Below are 18,669 nucleotides of genomic sequence, written 5' to 3'. Positions count from 1 at the left end.
AACTATCCTAATAAAAAAAAAGCACGCAATTTGCGTGAGTCTGTCACAGTCTCTGGTTTCGATAATAACGTGACACGAGTGTGTTGTAATGGAAATGGAGACTTCTCTCCTATCGCCGTATTGCGTACGAAGCTGAAACAAGACATCAGTTTAAAGTAGCATCTCCTTAGGGGCCAATACCCAACTTTCTTCATTGTCTCTACGACTATAAGACCGAGCCATGGCTCCAATGTGGTGCTTTTGGTGTCCATGTCGTGGCCGTAGGGTAAGTAAGATGTTGAGGATCTAGGCAGGGGTTCAAAGGGCAACGCGTTGGATGACTCCGCGGCGCGATTCCCCTACAGATGACCAAGGACCCCCACATGCCATGCGCTCGCACCCTGATTGGCTCTAGCTCCCATATCTCGACACCTCAATTCCTTCCGACGTCGCCCGTTGGAACATCCTTGACCTCCCCTCATCACCTGGTCGTTCATTGACTCACCTCCGATAGACTGTCGGGTTGTCCTATCTCTCTTTATATACATATTGTTCCAGGTTGGTACCTGGGGTTGAGCTGGCCCCTCCCTGGCACGAACCCTAGGCCGAGCACACCCGCGCCCCTTATCTGTCGCAACACCACCATGGCCATCTACAGCGCTGTCCCGCCTCCTCCGGAGTACGCAGCACCCCCGACGAACAATGCCGCCGCCACCCCCCCGCCCCATAACCAACCCGTCACGGGCATCGACATTGACGCCTGGACCATCTCGGCCCTCCAGTCCTTGAGCGTCTCGCCCGTCGCCCGCGGCACCGGCACGCCGCTCGCCATCCCCATCGACGACCACGACCACGACCATGACCACGACCGCGCCCGAACCGTCACCTTCGCCGAGTCCAAGGTCCGCGTCGAGACCCCCCGCCGCCCGCCCTCGCGTCGTGACAGCCTCCAGAAGAGGGACTCCCTGCTAAAGGGAAAGGAGGGCAGTCGCCAGCGCCGCCGCTGGGAGAACGGTAAGCCGACCTGGCCTTGAACCCACTGCATACAAACTATCCTGGGCCGATTTATTTTCCCTCTTCTTGTGCTGAGACTTGGCATTCGGAAACAAAAAAGACCGCCTCGTGGGAGTCCCCAACGCGCAGCCCCCGCAGCCCGCTGACTGGGAGGTGCGCCCCACGCACCCGTCGCACCGCGTGCCGTACCAGCTGGCGAAGTTCTGGGACCGCGGCGTGCGGCAGAGCGTCGAGGACAAGGCGACGCGGCTGGCCGCCCAGCGCAAGAGGCAGCAGCTCGCGGCGGGGAGCGCCACTGGCCTGGGCAGGGGCGAGGTGCCGCGCGATCTGCGCGAGACGGCCAAGCGCAGCCCCGCCGTGAGGGGCTGGGTGCGCGCGCTGGAGGAGCCGGTGCGCCAGTTCCTACACAGCCGGGCGGACCCAGAGGACGCTGATGATGAGGGTGGGTCGGATTCGGGGGATGAGGAGATTGTGTTCGCGGGGAGGAAGAGCGCCGCGGCCGAGGCGGGTTCGAGGGGAGGGTGGAAGATGGCCCATCGGGAGGTGGAGAAGGAGACGGTTGACCAGGGGATGGTGTTTGACTCGTTTGGAGACGACGAGGGTGCTGCTTTCAGGTGAGTGGCCCTGGACTTCATGGGATGTGCGGTGAACTAACCTGTGGTGGTGTAGGCGCTGGCTGACGCACTCCATCTCTGACTACTACGGCTTGGAGTCGAGCTCTGTCATGGTGAAGAATCCGTCCCGGAAAGTCGTCTATATCAGACTCACGCAGGCGCACCAGCGTGGACCCCTGTCGATGAAGCATTTCCCTCGGCCACTGTGGGAACTCTGCTAAGCAGAGAGTTTGACCAACTTGGATATACAGTTTCCTGAGCTGCCTGAGTAGTCTGTACAACCAAAAGATTGGGCTAGATGGTAGATATGTAAAGTTACTACTCCAGAGGATTTACTATTGCTCCAAAGGTTGGCGGTGAACCATCTCCGATCTTGCCGGTAGCGGAGTCTCTTCTCTGTGACATCCCCAGCCCCCCCCTAGCCTTTTAACTCCATGCTCTGTCTAATATTTTACTGACATTTACAAGCCCCTTTTGGCCTCCCAAGAGCTGACTGTATGCTGACATTCTCTCCTGCAAGGACATGGCTATAAATCGCACCAATCCCTCATTACCCGCCTGCTCAAATAGAGTCCCGGAAAGGACCTGGGCGGCTGCAACATTCATCCCTGCTCGGCGGAAGAATACCTCCCATGTGCTCTCCACGGGATTCAAGAATCTTGCCAAGCTTATAGAATGTGGTGAAAATCGGCACATCAGGACAAGAATCCACTTGGCCAAGGTGGCGTCTGCCCCTGGCACGAAGTATGTTGTCACTCCTGACTGAAGTGCGATGGTGAATCCCACGAAATCGGCGTATGCTGCTATATCAGAGGCGTTGAGATTGCTCATCGACTCACCGGCAGTGTTGGACTCGGAGACGAGGACAAACAGCGTCTCATATTTCTGGCTGACTTGAAGGACGCGCTCGCGGATCTGTGGCAGTGATTGGGAATTGGGTAGCGGCTTTTGCTTCGCCTTGAGAAGAGTGGTGGCAATGATACCCACTGCCGGTGTGAGGGAGACGTCTGCTTCGAATGAGAGCGGCGAGGTAACTTCTTTTCGCTGGGCAGTCCCTGGAGACCAGGTAACTGCATTGTGAAGCGTGTAGTCCCTGTCTAGGAGGTGGTCGGAAGACCACGAGGACTCGATATGTCGTAGAACTGGCAGTCCGATGCCTATAGAAACCATGAAGACACCTTTCTGATCTGGAATACGTATTTCAGGAACGGGAGCTTGTCTTAGCGTTTCTACAACATCAGGAGAAGGCTGGACCCAGGAAACAGGGCGGTGCTGCTGCGATGTTTGTGAGCCTTTTTCGGTTTCTGTTCTCTCGGTACTGTTCCAGTAGCTACTGGTCAGTCGCGGCTTCTTCACTGCGCGCATTTCCATGAATCCTGACAGGAGCTTGCTTGTTGCGTCGGCATCATTGGTAGAAGGGAAGATGCCGGTTAGGGGGCCGCTAACTCGACCAGAAGCCTGCTCATGATGGCGCTTACAGGCGGCTTCACTGATAAGAGACTCGAGACTGATGCCTTGTGCGAGACTGATGCCTTGTGAGTTTGAGGCCGATAAGTGTGGGAGATCGGCAAGGCCCTGGGTAGGTCTGGGATTTGTAGACGGGCACATTTCGTCTTCTATGCATGGGGTAGCCGCTTCCAATTCCTCTTCGTTCCTGGATCCTAGAACTGTTAAGCGGCGATTAAGTGTCAAGTAACTCGCGCTGTTTATGGTTGGAGTTGCTTCGGGAGAGAGAAGCTGCAAGCCCGCATCTGACGGGGGTTCAAGCGTTTCCTGGGCTGACACTCGACCTCCCCCAAGTGGAAAGGGTGCCCACTTCAAAGACTTTTCGTCTTGAGACAACTGAGGCTCGAAGGGAAGCGAAAATTCCGACGTCAGTTGAGTCCGCATCCAGGAGAATTGATCCTTGGGGCTTGAAATGTGATCGGTCCATGCCGGTGTAGGTGTTGCAAAGTCCATGACGGGAACGGCGACTCGAGAAATTGAGTCAATGGGATAAAATTGCTCCTGCTCTGCCATTAGTGTGGCGTGTATCTGAACAGCCTCCAATGTGGGAGCTAGAGCGTCTCCGAAAATATCATCGAGACATCCATCAGAGCTGCTGGGCTCGATACCTCCCATGCTTTCAATTACCCTTGGCTGTGAAAGAAAGTCGCTCCCCAAAATCATGTCCGGGCTCGAGCTTGTCAAAACTATAGGGACGTCTATCCGGTGACCCATAGACTGTCCAATATTATCTGTATCTTCTGGCAGACAAGGAGAAGTTGCTTCGAAACTGTCCCACAGATGTTCCGTCTGCGAGTCAAGGCTCTCATTCATGATATCGTTTTGAAGCTCATCGAGTTCATCTTTTCGTGGGGTGCTTGGATCGGTGGTCAAATCAACGGCATAGCAGTCGGGGCTAGGGGCGAAGAGAACGGTATCGTCTGATACTGGGGAGAGCGGAGGTGTAACAGGATCTAGTTCCTTACGAATTGGCTGTTGATGTCAGTCCTAGGATTCACGAAGGTCCTTCAAAGGACTTCTCTTACCCCGATTTTTGAGCTCCTAATACTAGAAAAGTCCCGACCGACAAATTCTGAGGCCTGAGCCTCCCATTCCAGAGCCAAGGCTTCCTGGGTGATGGAGATACTCTCACAATCGAGCTCTCGGAGTAAAAGAGATCTTAATCTCCCCAATTTGGGTGGAAATAAAAGGCCCTCGTCCTTATCATCTCTGGTGGGGCTCAGGGGAAGCCATTGCTCAAAAGGGTCACAGGACGACCTCGCGTAGACAGTGTTGAGATACTCCCTCACATCATCGGCGGGATTCGAATCGAGCTCTATTAGCTCTAAGGGAAGCTGCAAGTCTTCCAGCAGTGCAGTTATCGAGAAGAACGGCGAGAATTCTCCAGTACACTTTTCGGGCGAGCCGCAGTACTCGAGAGCCCTGGTATTCGTGTCCTCACAATCAAATGTATCAGGGTCAATGGAAGGGTTTGGAAGGCGTGCAGTCTGTAGGCCTGGCTGGAGGATCAGACCTTGGGCATCTACTGGGTCTGAGAGCAGCTGAATACCCTCGACACAGTCTTGGAAACGGAAAGGTTTATCCTGGAAATCATGGAAGCATTCTTCACGACGACCATACACGTCCGCGGTCGTCTCGTTGGTGGTGTCCTCGTTGTCCATCCTGTAGTTTTCGTTGGCTGAACCCAGATCGTGAATGGCTTTGGCAAGGGGGGAATGTGCATTGACCTTAAGAGCCGACGAAGTTGGGAGATGAAGTGAGAGAAGCAGAGAAGGAAGCGTCTCAGATGAGGCGAGCCCGCCAGAAAAAAAGGGGGAGGGGCGATGATTGTGACGATGGCGCCTAGCTGATGGCAGGTACTGTGGAGGCTGTCTTGACTCACCTGCACCTTCCCCCCTTCTAGGTGAGTGGTGCACACCCCAGGATTTGCAAATTCCTTAGGTGGGCAAGAGCGTCCCGACGTCATTTGTAAAAGGGGGCCAGTGATACCTAAGTACCTCAGTAGAAGCCGCATCGGCAGTTCACATTACGGATCTCGTTATTAACCAGGTGGGAGGGGGGGCATTAGATTGGCCAGGCGTCTCTATAACGCGACAATCTGCTTTATTGTAATTTTTATAGTCTGAATAGGGCACCCGAGGACGCGTATGAGAAGAGAAGATCTTTTGTTTGCATGTTGAACACAAAATTTGGAGAGGTGCGGTGACGGTTGAGGGTCAGATAACGGATCAATGGCGCACATTGGGGTCGTTATCATGGTCGCACGGTGGGCATGCAGGCTTAGAATTTGGCAAGCGGCAGCCAGCCGACAGTCAAAACCCGGGAAGAGGTGTAGCAGGCCAATGCTGCGATGTAGGAGAGGCCAGAGAAGATGATCAGGGCCATCCAGCCGGTCGACTCTTGTCCAACACCGACAAGGGCACCCCCGATCGGCACACTGCTCAAGGTGCCGAAGCTGGCCACCATGGTAGCAGTCGCGATGTAGCGCCCATAATGCTGGGCCTCGCAGAACTGCCCAAGGCACACGGGAATCAGGCTGAGATTGCTTCCACTTGCGAATCCAAATGTAACACAGAAGGCGACGAGCCCACCTTTGGAGTTCCCGCCAGGCAGCCAGATGCCTAGGATAGTCGCCGCGCAGAGGGTGATGGTGATGATGATGACGTTGAACCGACCAAACTTGTCAGCGAGCAGTCCAGGGAGGAACCGGCCGACGACAGATCCAGCATTGAGAAGCGCAATGAGGAGTGACCCGTCCGAGGAACTCGTACCATGCGCCGCCGCATAGGATACAATGTACGTCAGGGGTACAAATAGTCCCCACTCCATGAAGAAGACACCGAAGGTAGCGAAAGCGAAGCGCCGGTCTCGGAAGACGGTCAAATCGGGCCATATAGATGCAGGCTTGGACTGACTATGGTGCTTGAGATGGACCGAACGTCTGGTCTTAATGAAGAGGTTGGCCGGGATGGCTAGGGCAAGGAAGATGAAGCCCAGAACTCGACAGCTCCAGGCAAAGCCCACGCCGTTCTCGCTGAGCAGAGGTCGAAGAATCAGAGGAAAGATAATTCCGCCAATGCCACCGGCCGTCATCGCAATACCTGTTGCGAGGCCCCTCTTGGCGTCGAAGAAGTGCGCAATGGCACCGTAGGACGGGGCGTTCAACAAGGCACCACCGAGGCCGCCGAGCACAGAGTAGGTCAGGATGATCTGGTAGTACGCTGTGGATGTTAGAATTATTGGACAACAGGGACAGATTTTAAAGTCAAGACTTACTCTTGGAGAGACTGAGGAGCATCAGACTAGTGACGATGAGGAGCGTTCCGCCCGCAACCAGAATCCTAGGACCAAAGCGATCAAAGATTGGGCCGACCTGGATGCCTACAAAGAAGACCAGGAACAGATTCAGACTGAAGATCCAGCCGATCTGAGAATGGGTATATGCCCGGAGTTGGTTGGCCTTGAAGTAGGCCTCAAAAACAGCACTGGTGTTAATAAGGCCGAAAATGCAGAACATGGCACAGAAGGAGCCCCAGACAACGAGCCATGCTTTCAAGCCTCCCTCAGGGAATGGCTCTTCAGAATCAGGAGGACTCGCCTCGGGGTCTAAGCCGTCGGTGGGAGAGCCATGGGAGTTGCGGGTGTCTTGGAGGAAGCCGTCTTTGGCCTTCTCCGACCCGTCTAAGTGGCCATTGCTAGAAGCTGGTGAAAGAGGCCCATCGTTCTGGACGGGCCCAGCAAGGTGGTTTTTCAAGCAGGTGTCCTCTGCATTGCTCAAGCCAGATGTCATGGAGCCACCTGGAATCCAGGCAGGGTGTAGGTAGGAACAATGGTGGGGTGTCAAGCTTCACAATAAGTTTGGAGAAGTCAAGAATTGAAATTTTCCCATGGATTCCTGGGAGGAATTGAATCTTTTGAACCATGGAAACATGGATTTTATTGGATACAGGGGCCCGATTTGTTTGCTTGAGGGCCACAGCTTGGCAGCGGCAACAGGCCCCAGACGGAGGGAGGTGAAAGACGGCCTGGTTCAGACTGGAAAGCCGATGCCCCGCTAAATTGTGCTACAGGGCAGGGCATTGAGTGGAGTCGTGGACCTTGTCAGCTCCAAGGTTGTCTGTATGGAGTACGGATACTACTCGACGTCTGAGGTGGGCAAACAGGCACCTAAGCAACCTGGAAGTGGGTTTTGGGGGTCCGGGCATCCAAAAGGTTAACTCCGGGCCGTCAGTGACGCACTGCAACTCGCGACCCTAACCTCCGCCAAGGGAGCTTTGACGACGGGAAGCTCGCCTGGAGAGCAACCCCTTCGTACGACGATACAACCCCGTTTCCTCACCGCTTCACGGCCTCCCAATGATCCACAATGGCGTACGTTGCGCCCGTCCACAGGGCCACCAGCGTCCGCCACGCCCTCCGCATGCGCTTCTCCTCGCCGGATGAGGACGATCTCGTTGTCGCGTAAGCCCCTCCACCCCGCGTCTTGAACGACGCTGACAGGCAACCCCCAAATAGCAAGGCCAACCGCCTCGAGATATGGCGCCCCTCGGAGGACGGCCTGACCTGCCTACACACTAGGATCGTCTATGGCACGATTGCCATGCTCCAGAGACTCCAGCCCAAGGACTCCGACACCGAACTGCTCTTCATTGGCACCGACCGCCAGCAGTACTTCACCGTCGCGTGGAACCCGCACACGAACAAGCTGGACACGGTTAAGGAGAGCTGCATGAACGATGATGCCGAACCGTACATGCGCCACTCGCAGAGCCAGAACAAATGCCTGGTCGACCCCACTGGCAAGTTCATGGCCATGCATCTGTGGGAGGGGGTCCTGAACGTCTTCCGCCTGCGCACGAGGGGAAGCAGCAAGATGAGGCTCGAGGCCCTGGCTCAGGTCCGGCTGAGTGAGCTATGGATGAAGGCCAGCACATTCCTCCACAGCCGGACGGGCCACCCCAAGATCGCCTTCCTATACAAGACCAGGCTCGACCAAGAGGATGCTCGTATAGCAGTCTACAGGCTGACAAAGGACGACAAAGGAGGCGACGTGTCTAGGTTCGATCCTCTCAGAGACAGAGAACTGGACGAGACAATTCCGGACCCCTACGCCTCGATGCTGATACCCATCCCTGTGCCCGAGGAGAAGAGATATCACGTTCGTCATAGCGAAGGCACAAAGGCTCACCTAGGGGGCCTGCTTGTGGTGGGAGAGACTCTCTTGACGTATTTTGACAGCCTCACGTATACGACGGTCTCTTCTGGTCTCAAGGAGCCTAAGATCTACGTCACTTGGGCTCAATATGATGAGACACACTACCTGCTGGCCGACGATTACGGCCGTTTAGATCTTCTCACTATTGAGACTGCAGTAGAACCGACTGGCGTCATTGTCACGGGAATGAACGTCGCCCCGATGGTGTTTGAGGACCCAGGTATCGTCACATCGAGGGCCTCGCAGCTTGTATACATGGGGAACGGCACGCTATATCTGGCGTCGCACCATGGTGACTGCCAAGTTATCCGAATCGACGTGTCCTTGAGGCGCATGGTGCTTCTGAAGACTCTGAGCAACAATGCCCCCATTCTCGATTTCGCCATCATGGATATGGGGAATAGAGAAGGCGATACCCAGGCTGGAAACGCATATTCTTCTGGTCAAGCACGGATCGTCGCAGGATGCGGCGCCTACAGAGACGGGTCGCTTCGCAGCATCCGCAGCGGAGTTGGTTTGGATGACATCGGCATCCTTGACGAGGTTGAAGGCACTAGAGGTCTTTTCACCTTGCGGTCGTACGGGTCCAAGCTCGTTGACACCTTGGCTGTATCTCTCATCAACGAGACACGGGTGTTTAGGTTCGACCGCGAAGGCGAGATCGAAGAGGTGACCGAATTCTCGGGCCTGGTCCTAGATACGGAGACGCTGCTGGCGGCCACCATAACAAACGGAAACCTGCTTCAAGTGACGCCCCGGTCGGTCAGATTGCTAGATTCAGAGAGTGGAGTCACAGTGGCCACCTGGGATGCCCCGGATCAGAAAACAATCACCGCAGCATCAGCCAACGACAAATGGGCTCTCCTCTCTGTCGAGGGCGTGACTCTCGTCTCGCTGAACCTACTTGACAATCTGTCAGCACAGGTGCAACACACAGACCACACTACTTCGGACGGGATCCCCGACCAGATGTCGTGCCTACATGCGGCCAGGTCCTCGCCCGATTTGGGGGTGGTAGGTTGGTGGTCGTCGGGGACGATATCTGTTGTGGACATGGCGACCCTGAAGCCTCTCCACGGCGAGTCACTGAGGCAGACAGACGACAGTGCCTCAGTCCCCCGAGACATTGCGCTTGTCCAGCTTCATCCTCCCGAGACATCAGGCCCAACGCTCCTGATTGCCACTGAAGACGGCAACGTCGTGACATTCAATGTCTCTGCGGAAGGATTTGCTGTATCCGGACGAAAAACAGTCACCCTCGGTAGTAGCCCAGCGCGATTACATATTCTGCCTCAAGATGATGGGACATGTAACATTTTTGCGACGACGGAGCATTCAAGCTTGATATACGGCTTCGAGGGGAGAATCATCTACTCTGCTACCACTGCCGACGACGCAACCTTCGTTGCGCCTTTCAATTCCGAAGCCTACCCCGGAGCTATCATTCTCTCCACAAACAACCATGTGAGGCTAAGTAAGGTCGACAAAGAGCGCCTGACTCACGTGAAAACGCTGCCAGTTGGGGAGACCGTTCGGCGCGTGGCATACTCGGCTGATCTCAAGGCGTTCGGCATAGGCTGCATCAAGAAGGAGCTCGTGAACAATGAAGAAGTGGTCACTAGCTCGTTCCGCCTGGTGGACGAAATCATCTTCAAGCAGCTGGGCGAGCCGTTTCCGTTGGAAGGATCGACTGGCTTGGAACTTGTGGAATGTGTGATCCGGGCGGAGCTCACAGATTCGAGCGGCAACCCTGCTGAAAGATTCATCGTGGGTACAAGCTTCATGCCCGACAATGAAGAAACCGCTTCGGGAGACAAGACCCGTGGGCGGATTCTAGTATTGGGAGTCGATCAAGATCGCCAGGTGTACCAGATTGTCTCACACAAACTCAAAGGCAACTGCCGCTGCCTGGGTTTCCTGGACGGCTACCTAATTGCCGGACTCTCCAAGACCATTGTTGCTTATCGTTATGTCGAGGCAACATCAGTTTCGGGATCGTTGGAGAAGGTAGCGGCCTATAGGCCAGCTTCGATGCCCGTGGATTTGGATATTTCTGGAAATATGATTGGGGTGGCCGACCTGATGCAGTCCCTGACGTTGGTCGAGTTTATCCCTCCAAAGGAAGGAGCTTCGGCGGAGCTTGTTGAGCGTGCCAGACACTACCAGCCACTGTGGTCAACCTCTCTGTGCCAATTGGGGGATGAACGATGGCTCGAGGCTGATGCCCAGGGCAACCTGGCCGTTTTGAGGCGGAATGTCGAAGCACCAACCGACCAGGACCGGATGAGGATGGATGTGATCAGCGAGATGAACATTGGTGAACAAATCAACCGTATACGTCGGCTTTATGTCGCCCCTACAGAAAATTCCATTGTCACACCAAAGGCTTTTCTTGGCTCGGTAAGCTGGCCTCATAAATCTCAGACTTGCTTTTTTTTCACTAACGCTTCTTCTAGGTTGAGGGCTCATTATATCTCTTCGGAGAGGTGTCGCCCAAGTACCAAGACCTACTGATCAACTTCCAGACAAACCTTTCAAGGTCCATTGAGACGACGGGTGATTTGAGCTTCGAGCAGTGGCGTTCGTTCCGGAACCAGGCCAGGGAGAGCGAGGGACCTTTCCGATTCCTAGATGGAGAGATGCTCGAGAGGTTCCTGGACTTGACGGAGAGCAAGCAAGAAATGGTATGTGAGGGATTGGGGCCGAGCGTGGAGGAAATGCGGAATATCGTCGAAGAGCTTAGGAGGCTTCATTGAGATGAGCCAGCATGAGGCCGAGACGAATGGTGCTAACTGAATGAACGACTTGACTTATGGAACCGCAGCCAGGTTGGGTCACCATGCGGAGACATGTGATAGCAATGTAAAACAAAATCAGCCCGAAGGACAAATGCCCTAAAAACACGATGAAATGAATGAAGATGTCAAAAACCACACAGATGGCAAACATTGTTATTCTTATCAATCAGTGACTTGAATATTCAGCCTTTGCTGATGCTCGTGTGACGAATTGCTACTGGTGGTTCGAGGAACGGAAGAGATCGGGACCCACATAGAGCTCCTGGCCAATGGGACCCCTCCAATTTGAGCTCCGGGATGGGTTGGGGCCTCAGGCAGCACAGGCCAATCCCAAAACTTTCGGCAAACCATCACCACAGCTCCGAGAAAAGACCTCAAACCGCCCCTTCCATCGCACCGTCACCGACGACAATCGCCCTCCCCCTCCGCCACCACCCCGTCGAAACATACACGATGGCGAGCCTCACCAACGCCTCCCGCGCGTGCCTCCGCGCCGCCGCCTCCAGGACCCCCTCGACGGCTGCTCGCGCCCTGAGCACCACGGCCGTGCGCCCGGCCGGCGGCGACGGCGCGACCGCCTGGACCTCGTACAGCAGCCCCTTCGCGGGCGGCGACAAGGCCAACAACGTCCCCGACTTTGGGAAGTACGCCTCTACCAACAACCCCGCCAGCAACAAGCTCTTCCAGTACTTCATGGTCGGCGGCCTCGGTGCCATCACGGCTGCCGGCGCCAAGAGCACTGTGCAAGGTGGGTTTCCGCTCCATCTCGGGCTCCGGGGACGCCAATTGGGCTCCAGCGAGGGGGATTGAGGCAGGGTTTGCGGGTAGGAGTGGTTTTATATGCTGACTTGGGTGGGATAGAGTTCCTGGTCAACATGTCGGCTTCCGCTGATGTCCTGGCCATGGCCAAGGTTGAGGTCGATCTCAATGCCATCCCCGAGGGCAAGAACGTGAGTGGAAATTTAGGAGGTGAACCAGGAGGAGGGACGCGTAACTGATTGGGTGTGCTGCAGGTCATCATCAAGTGGCGTGGCAAGCCCGTCTTCATCCGCCACCGCACCCAGGACGAGATTGCCGAGGCGAACAAGGTCAACGTTTCGTCCCTGCGCGACCCCGAGACCGACGACCAGCGCGTCCAGAAGCCCGAGTGGCTGGTCATGCTGGGTAAGGATACACCACGCACTCTATAATTCGGAATTGGGCGGTTGGGACGTGATTTTTGGCTGACAATGCTTTGACAATAGGTGTCTGCACCCATCTGGGCTGCGTCCCCATCGGCGAGGCCGGTGACTTTGGCGGCTGGTTCTGCCCCTGCCACGGTTCCCACTACGACATCTCCGGCCGGATAAGAAAGGGCCCTGCCCCTCTCAACCTCGAGGTTCCCGCGTACGACTTCCCCGAGGAGGGCAAGCTGGTCATTGGTTAAAGGGAGAACTGCGGACTGTGGGATGTACGAGTAAAGCATGTTGGAGGGAGGAGACGAGGCCGAAATATTTAGACCCGGGAGTAAGGGCAGAGTACTCGATAGCGGGGGAAAGTCCTGCAAGGCGCATCTCCTTGATCCTTAGACGTCGGCTTGTGGGCCTATTGTATAAAACAATACAAAGTCCAGAACAATTTTCCATTTGTTACCAAGCTGTCTTCTGTCATTAGAATTTGTCCAGAGTCCAGAATTGTACGTCAATAGCAAAAGGAGCGGGAAACGCTAGTGTCGGAATGGGCAAATCATCACAGCTTTTTTTTTTTGATTCTATAGCTTGCCGGATACTGCCCTACATTAACCCCCCCTTTTAATGCCCATGCCCGTCGTCTTCCCTCTGCTCTGGATCAAGCTTGATGAGGGTGTCGATGCGCATGATGCTGATACACGCCTCGACCGCGCTCTTGAGTTGCCGCACCTTGCTAATGCTGGGCTCGAGCACGCCGAGCTTCAGCTCATCCACCACCTTGCCCTTGGTAAGATCGAGGCCGTAGTTCTTGTAGCCCTTCTTGTGCGCCAGCGTCTTCTCGTTCTCGCTACCCTCCTGGATGCGCTGCGACATGGCGTGTCGCGAGCGCAGCTGCGCCACGAGCTCCGCGGCGTCCTTGGCCGCGTTGATGGCCAGAGTCTTGGGAATGATGAGGAGCGACTGGGCGAACTCGCCAATAGCCAGCTGCTCGCGGGAGCCGACGGTGCCGGCAAACTCCTCGAGGTAGATGTGTAGGGCCGTCTCGGCGGCGCCGCCACCAGGGACGATGCTGCCGCTCTCCAGTGTCCTCTTGACGGCACACAGCGAGTCGTGCACGGAGCGCTCCATCTCATCCAGGGAGAAGTCGTTGGGTCCGCGCAGGATGCAGGACGCAGAAGAGTGCGTCTTGGTGCCCTTGATGAGGATGCACTCGTCGTCCGAGATGCGCTCCTGGACGACCTCCTCAGCGTGGCCGAGATATGAAGGGTCAAACCTCTCGTCACCGTTGAGGTCAGAGAAGGTGCTCAGCAGCGTGGCACCGGTGGCCTTGGCAATGCGCCTCAGGTCCTCCTTCTTACACCTCCTCACACCCATGGCTCCACGCTCAACGAACATCTTCAGGCACAGGTCGTCGATGCCCTTGGTTGTCAGGACGACGTTGGCACCGGCCTTGAACATGAGCTCGATCCTCTCGAGGACCATGCCCGACTCACGGGCACGGATCTGCTCCAGCTGCTGGGGGTCGTCCACAGTCACCTGGACACCCAGCTTCATCTTCTCCTTCTGAAGGTTCATATCCAGAATGGCAATCTTAGCATCCTTGATATGGGTGGGCATGGCCTGCGACGCGACAGTGCAGTTGAGGGCGTATCCCTTGACAAGCATAGATTCCCGGACGCTCTTTCCGTGAGCCTTGAGGATATTAACGGCCTTGACGGGGTATTTGGACTCGTTCCTGTTGTTGGTCGTCTTGACCGCCTGCATGGCATCGACGACCATGTCGGCGAAGAAGTCAGAGTCGGCGCCGATGATCTTGCTCGACATGGACGTCTTGGCGATATTGATGAGCGACTCGCGGCCAAGGTTCTCCACCTTGATGCTAACGTTCTCGCTGAGGTACTTGATGGCCTCGCGCAGGGCCAGACGGTATCCGGTGATGATGGTTGTGGGGTGTATCCGGTTCTTCATCAGCTCGTTACCCCTGCGCAGGAGCTCTGCCGCGATGAGGACGACCGAGGTGGTACCATCGCCAACCTCCTTATCCTGTTGCTGTGCCAGGTCGACCAGGATCTTGCCGGCCGGGTCATCGACGTCGAGGAGGGTCAGGATCGTAGCGCCATCGTTGGTGACCGTAACATCCTGCGTTGTGTGAGCTAGGCGCCGTGGGGCACAAGGGGGTATGCCTTGGTGTCTCTTACTCCGATGTCATCCACCATCATCTTGTCAAGCCCGCTGGGCCCAAAAGAGCTCTTAACGACATTGGCAATAGCCTGGGTAGACAGCACTACTCAGCGTCAGCCATATTTCTCTCTCGCATCCGCGCTAGAGAGGGGGAGCGAACCATTCTGATCACGAATATCAGACCCGGAAATCTTCTGGCCGCCCAGGAAGAGGGTGCCGTTGCGGGGCTGCTCGAACATGGAAGCCATGGCTGCTTCTGCGAAGACGATCGGACAGGCGATGCAGTCGTGGGGGGACAGAGGTGCGTGGGCAGAGTGAAGGTCGGGTGTCTGCCTGTCCTGTCGACTCTGGAGCTGCTACCGATGGTGGGAGCTCTTCTTCGCCTGGCTTGTAATGTGCGGTTGCCCCTCGATTTTTTTGCCCACTTCGGAGGCTCTGATTCTTCCAGCCCCGGGCACACCGCCCCGCGCCAACCTCATATTTCCGAATCAAGAATAGTGGCTCATTGATTAAATTGACCTCGCTCAACTCGCTTGGTATTATAGCCCAAGTGCAAAGTACCTAAGAGTGCCCGTAATACATTGTAAATTCACTTTTCCAGGTACTACATACTAGCAAAACTATCTGTATTGCCTAGTACGACATGTGAATTGTTGCTCGAAGTCCCCGTGAGGAATCGTTATAGACCAGGTGATTGCGGGCCTGAATCTAGGCGCTGATGCTAGCTTCTCCCTCACCCATGGGTGCTCTGAGTTATACTCTGCATCTGGTTCATCCCACAAAAAGATTGCTTCTTTTTCCTCGTCAGTGAGATCTTCAGCCTGCTCGAGGAGCCACATCATCTCTGCCCATGAGCGGCGAAACAAGTCCCACTGTTCTCGCTCACAATTGAGGCAACGCCCGATGTCATCGTAATTGTATCGGTATCGCGGCAAGGCTGCGGCCTCCTCGTCTAGAAATTCCTCATCAAGTGTGTTCCAGCCGAAGGCTACCAAGTCCGCTAAACTTTGATGGTCGTCCAGATCTATAACAACCCGCAGCATGTCTTGGCCTTCATGGCGCTTGTAACGTGAGTCCTGGTGGATCCTGCTGATGGCATCTCTAACGGGTCCGGGCTCTTGCTCCAAGTTTGTGATCTTATACTCCACCATGGTCTGGATGTTGCGAGATACGACGTATACTGTATCTGATGGGCCGCAGTCTCCAAGAAAAGGACAGCGATCATGAATACTAGAGCGTAAATCTTTGTAGTCATGTATCACTAGCGTGTTCCAACGCATGCCGTTGGATGACACCGCAGCCTCCCATTGAGGCTCCTTCTCTTCCCACAAGCTATCGTTCATAAGGTCGTGGCTACTAGCAAATCCTAGATTGACCCGAGTGCTCAAGTCGGTAATCATAGGGACCTCGAGCATTTTCCCATGTTTGAGAACGAGTTGCCTTGCCTCGTGGCAAGCATGAGCGATGTGAGGCATAGCGAGCTGGGGTCTGAAACCTTCTCTCTCCACAGAATCGAAGGCTATCAGACGTCTTGGAATGGCCATTTCCCAGATCGTGAGACGCAGCTCATTTGGCAGCAGGCTGAATTTGGGAAAAGAGCTCTTGTCGGTCTTCTGTGATTGTCCCCTAGCCATGTCCGGCGCATTGCCATCATGACGTTCCATCGACTCGAAGCCAGCAAGAAGCTCGTGGTAAATCCAGGGTATAAATACGTGCTCGGAAAGCTCGCGAAGAATAGATGCGCGTGACTTTAGGGCGGCGCCATGAGCCGCGGATCACGGAATAGAGTCTTGATAGGGTGTGGACATTGCTTGCCCATTGAAGGATTGTATCCCAACGCGTCACATTCCTCAAAAGTGGGAGACTCGGGGATGGCGATGGACCTTGTGCGATTTTCCAGGAACCACTGGTGAGCGTAGGACACGGCTTCGGGGAGCGAAAAGAGTGTGCAGCTCGCCCCTCCCACGATGCCTCGAGTGACTGGCCTATCCCTGGTAAAAGCCACCCCCAAGGCCTCAAAGTCGTCGCATTTGTGGTCTACCAAGTGTGCTTTGGACCAAATATTCCTCTCATCTCTTACCCCCACGCGGTAGTATTGAGACGTCCTGGGCGGCTCCGGAAGCCGAGACTCTGCTAGATGAAACGGCGAGCACTTGTCGAACCCGACGCCGAGAAGAAGCACGCGAACCTCTGCATCGTCAAGACGGTCCATCATATCCAGGGGGCTCTTCTCGCCAAAGGGACTGTCGTCAATAAAATAACGGCACGTGATTTTATGTGCGCAGGGTCCGATGGCTGCAAAGGACTTTTGATCGTTTTTGCTTCGAAAGGCACCGGGCCATGTCCGTACCATCTCTGCAATCTCACCCATGCCGCTAGACCGGCTTGTCCTGGAATCGTATTCCAGCATTGTGACCTTGATTTGGTTATGCCACTCATCCGGGACACCGGGGTGGCTCTCAGGGGTTGGAGCTGAGAGATAGTCGGTGAAAGTCGGAACTACCAGTGTGCCATCGCCAAGGACCTTCAACAAGGCGCGGACAACTGCTTCGGCGCCACCGTTCACCCATCCTAGACTGCTGAGGGACGAGTGGACCAGAAGCACGTCTCCCTCTGCGATTCCTAGACGTCGGAAGTCTGCTTCCAGACTGCGCACCGTGCAAAGTGGCCCCAGCGGGAGGGGAGGGTGGTTCGTCGCGGGTTCAGCCATTAGGCGGGTTTTAGAGGAGGTCTGTGGATTTTTGCGATGTGTGGATAGAGTTCGACTTCGAAGTGAATACTAGTTAGTCCATAAGCCAGTAAAGATTTGCAGAGGAATTCCTTGATTGGCCTAACCCTGGCGGACGATAGGCGAGACTGCGTCAAAATTCATTTTTGCCCTTGATGTTTCTCGGACTGCTACTCCGTAGCATTCTCCCAAATCAGTAAACTGCTGATATAACCGTCATAATAATATACTAGGAATTTTTTTAGATGAGGTTTGTACTCGTATGAATTGGCAATATATTCATATCAGCAGTATTAAGAGAGCTGTGTAGCACGTTTCGAGGGCCTCGACAGCAACAGATTTATAGACGGCGTACGATTAGTAGCCCAGTACTAACTTGTATACAAGCTCGCTAAAATATGAACCTATCAGCATCCAAAGTCAATTGTTACGCCCTGGGGAGACGTCGATGTGGTCGGAATTGGGCTATCTGTAGCCTTGTGCGACAGCACAGCTGGGCTGAGTATAGGCATCCTGCGCGATGGAAGTCGGGTCTGTCAGGGTGCAGGCGGGGAAGCCATGAATGAAGAAAACGCTGGTTATTACGTAGATATTGAAGAGGATCTCGTCTTGATGATAGAAAATGTTTAGTTAGATGATATTGTCCGAGACTCCATGCTGCGGTGCGCCCAGAGCCTCAAAACACCATCAGAGCCCTTGGATGAGATGGGTCCTCGTGATGATCGAATTCGAAACGCATATGACCTCACCCAGATCATGGGCAGCCTCAGTCAGGGATTTCCCGTATCATCGTTTTCGGGTCGTTTTGCCGGGAAATTCGTCATCGAGCAGAGTTCTCATGCTTCCCCGCTACCAAGGCCCTGTGGCTGTTCGGTAGCAACGGCAGCCAACGCAACTCGCGTCTGAGCCCCGATCAACGACCCATTTTCTTTCAGATATTCTCCGTGGATGAGAACTCTGCAGGTACATAATATTTTTTGGTCTTCCATTGTGTGTATCGGCGATGGAGACCATGAATGGAGCGATGACATGAAGATTCCACGGCGACTCCGCTGATGTCATGGACCACTGAGATGGGAGGATTTGCTCCGCATTCACACGTTTTCTTTGGCCACGTACCAGCTTTATGTTGGTCAACAATAACAGCGAGGGGCGAGTTTGGCAATGCGTGTGATGGGCATTCGAGGCAAGGTCCAGGATAGTAGGTAATGAATACACGCACTTGCAGTGTGGGTGGATGTGGATGGCAAAGCTCGGTCCTTGTGACAGCCTCTCAGGTGGATGACTGGACGGTGTGGCAACACGTAGCCAGCCATCTCCGAAATAAGCTGGCATTGTCACTGTAAGTCACGAGCGGAAAACCAAAAGGGAAAAAGAAAAGAGAAGCAAAAGAAAATGGCACAAGCGAGGCTGGTTCGGGAATCCAGTGATTGAGACAATCCATGTCAAAGGCGCCGCATTGGCT

General features: G+C 54.9%; 6 protein-coding genes across 6 annotated transcripts; 3 read left to right on the top strand and 3 right to left on the bottom strand.

The window, feature by feature from the left end:
- Positions 1-623: 623 nt before the first annotated feature.
- Positions 624-1,611, top strand: ACO1O0_003101 (uncharacterized protein; the record flags this gene model as incomplete). The annotated part of the gene is made up of 2 exons (XM_083192561.1): positions 624-993; positions 1,094-1,611. 2 exons carry the CDS (start codon positions 624-626, stop codon positions 1,609-1,611), a joined length of 888 nt encoding a protein of 295 aa, XP_083051618.1.
- A 3,782-nt stretch (positions 1,612-5,393) lies between these two features.
- On the bottom strand, positions 5,394-6,903 carry ACO1O0_003100 (MCT family MFS transporter; the record flags this gene model as incomplete). The annotated part of the gene is made up of 2 exons (XM_083192560.1): positions 5,394-6,334; positions 6,390-6,903. The coding sequence occupies 2 exons, from the start codon at positions 6,901-6,903 to the stop codon at positions 5,394-5,396; spliced, it is 1,455 nt and encodes a 484-aa protein (XP_083051617.1).
- A 576-nt stretch (positions 6,904-7,479) lies between these two features.
- On the top strand, positions 7,480-11,084 carry ACO1O0_003099 (mono-functional DNA-alkylating methyl methanesulfonate N-term-domain-containing protein; the record flags this gene model as incomplete). Its single annotated transcript, XM_083192559.1, has 3 exons — positions 7,480-7,574; positions 7,629-10,728; positions 10,785-11,084. 3 exons carry the CDS (start codon positions 7,480-7,482, stop codon positions 11,082-11,084), a joined length of 3,495 nt encoding a protein of 1,164 aa, XP_083051616.1.
- Positions 11,085-11,579: 495 nt separating this feature from the next.
- RIP1 (ubiquinol--cytochrome-c reductase catalytic subunit RIP1) lies at positions 11,580-12,552 on the top strand (the record flags this gene model as incomplete). Its single annotated transcript, XM_083192558.1, has 4 exons — positions 11,580-11,874; positions 11,988-12,076; positions 12,140-12,290; positions 12,371-12,552. 4 exons carry the CDS (start codon positions 11,580-11,582, stop codon positions 12,550-12,552), a joined length of 717 nt encoding a protein of 238 aa, XP_083051615.1.
- Positions 12,553-12,916: 364 nt separating this feature from the next.
- cct1 (chaperonin-containing T-complex alpha subunit TCP1) lies at positions 12,917-14,724 on the bottom strand (the record flags this gene model as incomplete). Its single annotated transcript, XM_083192557.1, has 3 exons — positions 12,917-14,434; positions 14,494-14,579; positions 14,637-14,724. The coding sequence occupies 3 exons, from the start codon at positions 14,722-14,724 to the stop codon at positions 12,917-12,919; spliced, it is 1,692 nt and encodes a 563-aa protein (XP_083051614.1).
- A 1,502-nt stretch (positions 14,725-16,226) lies between these two features.
- Positions 16,227-17,186, bottom strand: ACO1O0_003096 (AAC(3) family N-acetyltransferase; the record flags this gene model as incomplete). Its single annotated transcript, XM_083192556.1, has 1 exon — positions 16,227-17,186. The coding sequence occupies one exon, from the start codon at positions 17,184-17,186 to the stop codon at positions 16,227-16,229; it is 960 nt and encodes a 319-aa protein (XP_083051613.1).
- Between the last annotated feature and the right edge of the window lie 1,483 nt (positions 17,187-18,669).

Source organism: Amphichorda felina, assembly GCF_050947745.1.
Source record: "Amphichorda felina strain 45539 chromosome Unknown scaffold_3, whole genome shotgun sequence".
Classification (NCBI taxonomy): domain Eukaryota; kingdom Fungi; phylum Ascomycota; class Sordariomycetes; order Hypocreales; family Bionectriaceae; genus Amphichorda; species Amphichorda felina.
Note: the sequence above shows the minus strand (reverse complement) of the source record. Positions and strands in the feature narration are given on the sequence as shown.